Raw genomic sequence first — 8,980 nt, 5'->3', positions numbered from 1 at the left:
TGTTGGCCCTATTTTTCAACTGTTTTGATTTCTCCCTGTCATACAGAGCTGGGTCCAAGAACATCAAGCCTGATGCCCTGTCTGGGCAGATCCAGCTGGAGAACCCCCTAACTCAGCCCGAGTGTATCCTGCCACCTGTGTGTCTTTGGTGTGGAGCCTGGGAGGTGGGGGACAGAGTGAAAGACTCCCATTCTGAACACCCTGTCCATGCAGGACCTTCCCCTCACAGTGGAATCCAGGAAGCTGGCTCCTTGTTATGTTGGACCATTCCCATGCCAACAGTCAAATCCAAAAGGTTTCATGAAGATGGACTTTGTCAGTAAAAAGAAAACAAGATTACTCATCCCCCGGTCTCATTTCAAAGAACTTGAATGGCCAGCACAGAGCCCTGATCTCATCCCTACCAGAAAGTGGATTGAGGATCTTGGTGTCTACTTAAACATGTTGAAGATGAATAAAGAACATATCAGAAAAGATATAAGAATCAGACATTTCTGTCTCATACCAGACTGTGAAGAATAACATTTCTAGGCAGTAGTGTTGGTATACCTTAGCAAGTCTTAAGAGATGTGGGGAAATGAGAACACAATGTGTTCAGAAGGTCACACACTCGCACCATCAGCTGTGCATGCGGTCCCTAGACCAATAGGATTTCACCAATTAAGTATTATAATTGAAGACACAGAGGCAGGCTCTCCTCAGTTCAGGGACCTGTTCTGTGTGTGTTTAATAGGCCTATGCAGTGGCGTTTTTTCATTCAAATATGGAAAATATTGACCCTTATTCATTTCATGCTTCTCCTTAGAATCATTCATTGTAGTTCAATTCAGTCCTCATATATGTAATTTTAAACGTGTTTATATTATATCATATTGTTTATTCATTACTGTTTCAGATGTTTAAACTTTTATATTTGTTTACATATTTATTTTTCTCTTTTCAGTTACCACACACATACAAATATCTGTAGATGCCCCTAACATCTCATTCTAAATAAACAAATGAGCAGAAAGAGTGTGAGAGTGTCATTGGACCGGCCAGATTACCAGCCTCATATCACTGTTCTAACAGGACAAACTGTGGAGGTGTACAGCCACTAGAAATCATTCATATCCATCATTTCTTTTGACAAGGGTTTCAAGTTTGGTGCTTAGTAACCAACACCTCTTTTATACAATGGGAAAATATTTGGCTCCCTATTTGTCTTGTATCAGATAAGATTAAACTTTACCTTAGTCATACCATATAAACAAAATGTTTTATCTACAGTTAGGTGAGTTTAGTAAATGATTGCCCTCCCTATACCAAGAAAAATAATATCAAAGTCCAATGCAACCATTAGTCTTTTTTCGTGCTGCCAAGAGTCAAGTCAACCTCTAACCCACAGCAGGAAGATCATTGGCTGGTGTTGGGACAAAAACACCAGTGTTTTATCGTGCAAGACCAGAAAATCAGGCTGCAGCTACACAGGCTTGAGCTAGTTTGCAAAATGGATTCAATCTTCTCTGTATTTGGAAATTTTGTGAACTGGGATGTCAGAAGTCTGCTGCTCTTCACCGCAATTTTCATCCTCATTGCAGATTATCTAAAGAACCGGCGGCCAAAAAGCTTCCCTCCAGGACCCCGGGCATTTCCTATTGTGGGCAACATATTCACTGTGGATCACAACAGGCTCCATGAGAGTATGACACAGGTAGATGTCAAATATATACTATTAAATACAACAGGTTGACTGACAGGACTGTATCTGTTGTCTGTTAAATGAACCATCATGCTCCTCTCTCAAATCCACTCACAGTTAGCAGGAAGATATGGAGACGTGTACAGCATGCGAATGGGTCAGAAATGGATGGTGGTGTTAAACCGGTTTGAGGTTCTCAAAGAAGCTCTGGTAACTCAGGGAGACAGCCTGGTGGACCGTCCATACCAAGCTATAATTGACGACGTAACTCATGGACAAGGTGAGAGGACACAGGCACAAAATGCTTTGTAACTCTGTCAACTTGCTACTATTGTGATTCCTGTGATACTAATAGTCATTGTTGAGTAAACACACTGTGTGACACATTGCTTTGCCCCTAGTCAGTTTTACACTATGTGTTAGTCCATACTTTTTATTAAGCTCATTGTTTCACCCTTTTAATAAGCATGATGGTTGTCCATCCACCCTGTGTTTGTCAGGCCGGGCTCAAGTCAGGACTCAGATGCAGAGCAGGTGAACCTAAAATCTCTTTATTCAAAAAGGCAGCAAGGAAAACCTCAGAGTGAAAGAAAACGGCTATGAAACTCCTATGATCTAACAAATAAAAGCCACTCCAAAGGAGGAAAACACTGAAAGCTATCTACACTAATAAACTAAACTAGAAAATTTCCCCTGGGGAAATTCTGAAAGGGCCACGGGGCTACTGCCGGTGTGTGTACACTATGATGATATTCTTCAGAGATTTCAAACTATGCCCTTTAACCTCAAAATGTGTGTGTGTGTGTGTGTGTGTGTGTGTGTGTGTGTGTGTGTGTGTGTGTGTGTGTAATTAAAATCACATAAAGTTACCTGTGTGTGTGTGCGTGCATGTGTGTGTTTGAAGCATATGTATGCATGTGTGAGGAGTGTGCATGCTTACGCGCATGTGTGTGTGTGTATCTGTAACTGTAATCACATCAAAGATCAAAGGCAATCAGATCAAAGCAATCAACAGAATTAACTGGCACCTGTTCCAGTGACAGCAGAGGTGGACAGACTGAAATTTCTGGCCTCGAACAGAAAGCATTTTTGGCAAAACAATAATACCTATTATTGATCCGACTTCACTTTGAGCGTCCTGAGTTCTTCATGAATGTCTACATATGATTTTTTTCAAGAAAAATAAAAAAATAGCTTTGTTAGAGCGATCTAAAAAAACTGTTACATGTCCCTTTTTTCCGAAATCCCAATGGGACCCAATGAGGCTGTTGGTGGTGTTGGTCGCACATCTATGCGTCCTACACCCAAACTATAACTCTGACAGCTTTACCAGAGGATTGTGAGTGAGATGACAAATTTTCCTACATTTCTCTGTATAAATTATTTCTGTAGAGTGGAATTTGCAGCCTGGAGCGCAATTTTCAAATTTATTTTTTGACAATTTTTTCTCTCTCTCTATACTCTGGCGATGATGTCACACACTGTGACATGAACATTCCGTGCAATACACACCCATTATAATCTCAGAATTTCTCCAAAAATGATCATGGTCATTGAACAGGGATTGATAAAAAACTATACGACCTATCGAAACGTGGATTAATACACCGATACACAAGACTTGTGTCTACTGTTTAAAGTTCAGAGTCTCTAGGTGAAATTATGTCGGAGGAGTAGACGTTTAAAAATCTCCAATTATTTTTATTTTTCACTCATTTTTTTCGGCCGTCCCATTCAATTCAATGCAAAATTTTGGGCAGTTTTTTGCGACTTACGTAGCGAAAAATTCATATTCTTTAGAGAAAAGTAATAGCACACCGATCCCGATCAAACCGCACGTTTTGATATATAATTTGTCCTGCAACAATTCAAGTTGTAGGACTAGTAGCGGGATGAAATTGCGTCCGGAAGAGGAAGAAGAAGAAATCCACAGTATAACAGTAGTGCAGCACTGGTCCCTACAGTTATTGCTGTTTTCCTGATTGATTCCCTGATTCCAATCCAAAATATTTTTTTAAATCTATTTTTGATGCATTTCCCATCAGGTGTCGTTTTCAGTAATGGGAACATATGGAAGCAGCAGAGGCGTTTTGCACTTTCAACACTCAAATATTTTGGATTTGGCAAGAAGTCTCTTGAACCTGTCATCTTGGATGAATTTACATATTGTGCAAAAGACTTCAAAAGCTATAAAGGTAAATAGTAAATCCACAACAACACATATAAGAATAGAAGACAATCACAAACACATAATAAACATCTACTCTTCTGTTTAATTGTGAAGGTAAACCACTGAATCCACACCTCATCGTCAGCAACGCTATCTCCAACATTATCTGCTCCCTGGTTTTTGGTCATCGCTTTGATTATGGTGATGAGTCATTCCTGAAACTGATGAGGTTGTTTAGTGAAGCACTCGAAATTGAAGGATCCATTTGGGCACAGGTACAGCATTTTAAAGCTGTTGATGAAATATTAAAGAAATACTTCACATTTTAAACTGTTTTTGTTTTGTCAATTGCACACCCTGTGTTAAATATTACATGAACGGAGGATCTAAAGAGTAAATCCTTGAAGAACTGAAGTAGACGAGGGCCGCGTTTACATGATAAAATCTTTTTACAAACCCTCACACAACTCACACAGTGTAATCCAAGTCTTATTTTACTATTAATTTGCCCGACACTTCCCAACACATGCATTTTTCTAAAATCTTGCTACTGGTCCGAACTTACAAAGACAAATGTGTAGTTGAAATATTGATACTGATATACAAACACACAGAGAGACACAGGGAAATGTTGAAAACAACAAGAAGAAAAAAACAAACACTCAGGATCCAGAGAGATACAGCCGTGACAATTGTCCAATCTGTTCTACTTTTCAGCTTTACAACGCATTCCCTCTGCTGATGAGACGTCTGCCAGGACCACATCAGACATTCCTGCACATCTGGAAAGATGTAACGGACTTCATACGAGTTGAGCTCAAGGAGCACAAACAGAACTGGGATTCCTCAGACCAAAGAGACTACATCGACTGCTACCTGAATGAGATTAACACGGTGATTGGCATTAGATGTAGCTCTGATTTTCCTATAGCGACTTGTTCATGAAGATGTTTTTTCATGTTTAGTTCCTGTGAACATCACACCTAGTGGTTTTGCACCTTCAGACCCGATTCCAAAAATGCTGAGAAACGGTCAAAAATGTAATTAAAACACAGAATAGGATAATTTGCTAATCCTTTGTGAGATTTATTCAATTGAAAACTGTCAAAAGCGGTGAGTAGGTTTACTTTCATAACATGAAGTATCATACGTACAATGCTGTAGTGTCAAATATTCTATGTCTCTTGATGGGAAAACGCACCAAACTCCACAGGACCACTGTCATTATCCAGGAAAACTGATTTGTGTTTTTAAAAATCAGACATAACCTGCTCTGTAGCTGGTTATGGTAAAAAATAGATAAGAAGTGAACCAACAAATGTTGTTGGACTGAAAGTCCAGGGTGAAACCTGAAATTACCTCACTGTAGTACAAGCCTCAGATATGCACATTTATCAAGGGTTTTGCCCTACATCAATATCTTTTATGGCCTTGTCTTCAACAGCAGACTTAATAATAAAAGCAGTAACCATCACAATATTTTATTACCCTGGCTGTGATAACACTGCAATGTATTTATCCTAAATGAATTTGCAGTATGTTTTAACACATATACATTCTCAGAACAAGGGACAGGCTGACAGCACTTTTGATGAAGAAAACCTGATTGTATGTGTCATGAATCTGTTTCTGGCTGGCTCTGAGACCACATCCACCACCCTGCGCTGGGCTTTCCTCTACATGGCAAAGTACCCCGAGATCCAGGGTAAGGAAATGGCATGAGGTTGAGGTGAAGGTGGTGTTCTGGCATCCATGTAGAAATATTAGCAAGGCAAGCAGAGATATGAGCTGAAACTGTGAGGTCATTTGATGGAAGCTGTGCTAATGTGTCAGTACTGCAATGTGCTTGATGTCTTTTGCAGCCTGTTGATAAAATACTGCTACAACTTCTGCCTTTGCCTCTCCTACACAGAAAAGGTCCAGGCTGAGATAGACAGTGTGATTGGACAGTCCAGACAGCCGTCCATGGAAGATCGCGCAAACCTGCCCTACACTGATGCTGTTATACATGAGATCCAGAGGATGGGCAACATAGTTCCCCTCAGCCTGCCTCATATTACCAACAGGGACATCCAGCTGGGAGGCTACACCATCCCAAAGGTCAGTTCTCGTAATTACTTTTTTCTCATATGCACTACCATGTAACGCCTTCATGCATTGTCATTATGGTTCCAATCACAGGGAGTTACAATAATCCCCAATCTGACCTCGGTGCTGTTTGACAAGACTGAGTGGGAGACGCCCGACACCTTTAACCCAGGACACTTTCTGAACAAGGAGGGCAAGTTTGTGAAGCGAGCTGCTTTCATCCCGTTCTCTGCTGGTGAGGAGCAACACAGTCACTTGTTTTATTAGTGTCTTTAACTGTTTGTACAGGAGCCTGGATTCTGTTGCAGATACACTGGTATACTATGATGTCCCCCACATAATGATTGCAGATTGGCATTCAGTCTAGGCTTGTAATTTTTGTTTTGACTTTGTAGCTTTGGGTTTGCAGAGCTGGTAATCCATTTTCTGTGTTAAGTATTTCAACGGTATACCATAAGGGTCAAATTACAATATCAACAATGTTATTCATCATTGTTTTTCACCATACAAGCAGAGCCCAACTTTTCTGATGTCTGGATAATGATCTTGGTAAACATCTGAACTAAAATCAGGACAAAATTTATAATACCTGAACAGCCATCATTTTTACTTCCTGTGGAGGCCTTATGTTGTCTAAAATGTGTTTGACCTCTGGGCCAAAACTGTCTGTAAAAGCAATTTTCACTTTGTTTTCCTGTTTTAGGTAAGCGATTGTGTCTCGGTGAGAGCCTGGCCAAGATGGAGCTTTTCCTCTTCTTCACCTCCTTCATGCAGCAATTCACCTTCTCCATGCCTGCGGGAGTGAAGCCTGTCATGGATTTCGACTTTGGCATCACTCTGGCACCATGTCAATATGAAATATGTGCAACCTCACGCCTAGAGTAGCTCAAACATTGAATAATATATATATATATATATATGTTAAAGATCAATAGGCTTTTCTTCTTTTGTCAATGTGACAGGGTTTAGATAATTTGCCAAAATGATACTTGCCTTTATTTTTTAAATTATGTAGAATCATTATTCAAAGTTAAATTTTTGTATTCTCCTAGTGCCAACACTGAAGACCTTATGTCATGTACTGTTTCTTTAGTGCCAGATTTAAGTGTAATGTGATGTGGTTTATCTGTCCTGTGCTGGGTTGAAGATTTTATTAAAATCACCTCTGATTTTTAAAATTTCTATAAGACTGTGAATAACTCAGAAAATAATGTTGTTTCATGGATATTGGGGCCCTAGATGCTCTCAAATATTGTTTCACTGATAATTTAGTGTCCTTCAAGATCAGTTATGGTGTGTTTATGGATTACAGACATTTTTTATGAATCACATTTTTACACCTTTAGTTGTTTTGGTGATCCAAATGTCCATGTTTTTGTAAGTCAAATAAATTTTACTCATAAATGTTCCCTGTTTGTTTTTTTTTTGTTTTTTTAAACAATGCAGAAAATATTCCATCCAACAAAACAATTACAACAGTATTACTGGGATTATGACAGACATAAACCACAGATTCAGACATCCAACTATAACGTTAACGATACAACCATGGGTAACACAAACACACTCCCGAAAAATAAATGAGAACTCTCTCCTAAGTGCACTTTTTTAGTTCCAACAATACCTAAAGCTGGTGAAAAACTAACTGAAACAATTTATTCAGGACAGTAATAACACCCTACCATTGGCTGTCATTTTTCACAGAAATACAGCATGTGTACAAAGGTGTCAAACCTGGACTCAAAGAAGACACAGACGCAGAGCAATCACAGTTCAGAGGCAGACTTTGTTTAGTTGAGTGATAACCAAACAGGCTATGAAAGTTATGTATGAATACAGAGGAAAAAAGCAAAAACCAAAATGGAAGAAAGACTATTAATAAACATGGAACCACTCCGAACAGGGAGGGAAGAGATAGCTAAACTAGCAAAAAAAAAAAAATCACTCCACAAGGAGGAAAACAAAAGGCTATGACCTGAAAACTCAAAACACTCCCAAGGGAGGAAAAACTCACACTCCTTAAAACCGGAGGCTCAGCTGGACACTATGAAAATGTATCCAAGATCAAAAATTCAAATGAAACTTGACTAAACAGCAACACTAAACTAAGAAAAAGTACAAACAAAAATCGAGGCAGAGAATAGAACTTACGAAGAGCAAGTGCAGGACAACACTTGGACTATGGCTGAGCTGCACTACACAAATGAGACACTGGCACAAGACAAAGGGAGACGCAGACTATAAGGCCTCCTTCAGACTGCCAGCCAAAATCCTATTTTTAGCCCATCCAGATTGGAACTGGATGGCTCTTTGTCTGAACAGTCACAAATCACATGAAATACCATCCATCCATCCATCCATTCTCGTCCGCTTATCCGGGGCTGGGTCGCGGAGGCAGCAGGCTAAGCAGGGCATTCCAGGCGCCCCTCTCCCCAGCCACAACGTCCAGCTCCTCCTGGGGGACCCCGAGGCGTTCCCAGGCCAGGCGAGAGATATAATCCCTCCACCGTGTTCTAGGTCTTCCCCGGGGCCTCCTACCAGTTGGACGTGCCCAGAACACCTCTAACGGGAGGCGCCCGGGAGGCATCCTTACCAGATGCCCAAACCACCTCAACTGGCTCCTTTCGACGCAAAGGAGCAGCGGCTCTACTCCGAGCTCCCTCCGGATGTCTGAGCTCCTCACCCTATCTCCAAGGCTGAGCCCAGCCACCCTACGGAGGAAGCTCATTTCCGCCGCTTGTACCCGCGATCTCATTCTTTCGGTCACTACCCAAAGCTCATGACCATAGGTGAGGGTTGGAACGTAGATGGACCGGTAAATCGAGAGCTTTGCCTTCAGGCTCAGCTCCTTCTTCACCACAACGGTCCGGTACAACGCCCGCATCACTGCTGACGCCGCACCAAACCGCCTGTCCATCTCACGTTCCATTCTACCTTCACTCGTGAACAAGACCCCGATTCCCCCTCTTTGAAAATGGGAACCACCACCCCGGTCTGCTAATCCACAGGCACTGTCCCAGACCTCCACGCGACACTGAAGA

General features: G+C 41.0%; 1 protein-coding gene across 1 annotated transcript; it reads left to right on the top strand.

Annotated features, from left to right (window-relative positions):
• Positions 1-1,392: 1,392 nt before the first annotated feature.
• LOC131977223 (cytochrome P450 2J6-like) lies at positions 1,393-7,309 on the top strand. The gene is made up of 9 exons (XM_059340426.1): positions 1,393-1,693; positions 1,799-1,961; positions 3,727-3,876; positions 3,966-4,126; positions 4,569-4,745; positions 5,415-5,556; positions 5,764-5,951; positions 6,033-6,174; positions 6,643-7,309. The coding sequence occupies exons 1-9, from the start codon at positions 1,490-1,492 to the stop codon at positions 6,822-6,824; spliced, it is 1,509 nt and encodes a 502-aa protein (XP_059196409.1). The 5' UTR covers positions 1,393-1,489; the 3' UTR covers positions 6,825-7,309.
• The last annotated feature ends 1,671 nt before the right edge of the window (positions 7,310-8,980 follow it).

This window comes from Centropristis striata, chromosome 9 (genome assembly GCF_030273125.1).
Source record: "Centropristis striata isolate RG_2023a ecotype Rhode Island chromosome 9, C.striata_1.0, whole genome shotgun sequence".
In the NCBI taxonomy this organism is placed as follows: domain Eukaryota; kingdom Metazoa; phylum Chordata; class Actinopteri; order Perciformes; family Serranidae; genus Centropristis; species Centropristis striata.
The sequence above is the reverse complement of the archived record's forward strand: the minus strand, read 5'-3'. Positions and strand labels throughout refer to the sequence as shown.

What these genes read in the sequence shown, in the direction of transcription:
- LOC131977223 (XM_059340426.1), top strand. Translation starts at nt 1,490, where the DNA reads ATGGATTCAATCTTCTCTGTATTTGGAAATTTTGTGAACTGGGATGTC. An exon ending in CGACGTAACTCATGGACAAG is followed by an intron (nt 1,962 to 3,726) that starts GTGAGAGGACAC and finishes ATTTCCCATCAG; the next exon opens with GTGTCGTTTTCAGTAATGGG. An exon ending in AGACTTCAAAAGCTATAAAG is followed by an intron (nt 3,877 to 3,965) that starts GTAAATAGTAAA and finishes TTAATTGTGAAG; the next exon opens with GTAAACCACTGAATCCACAC.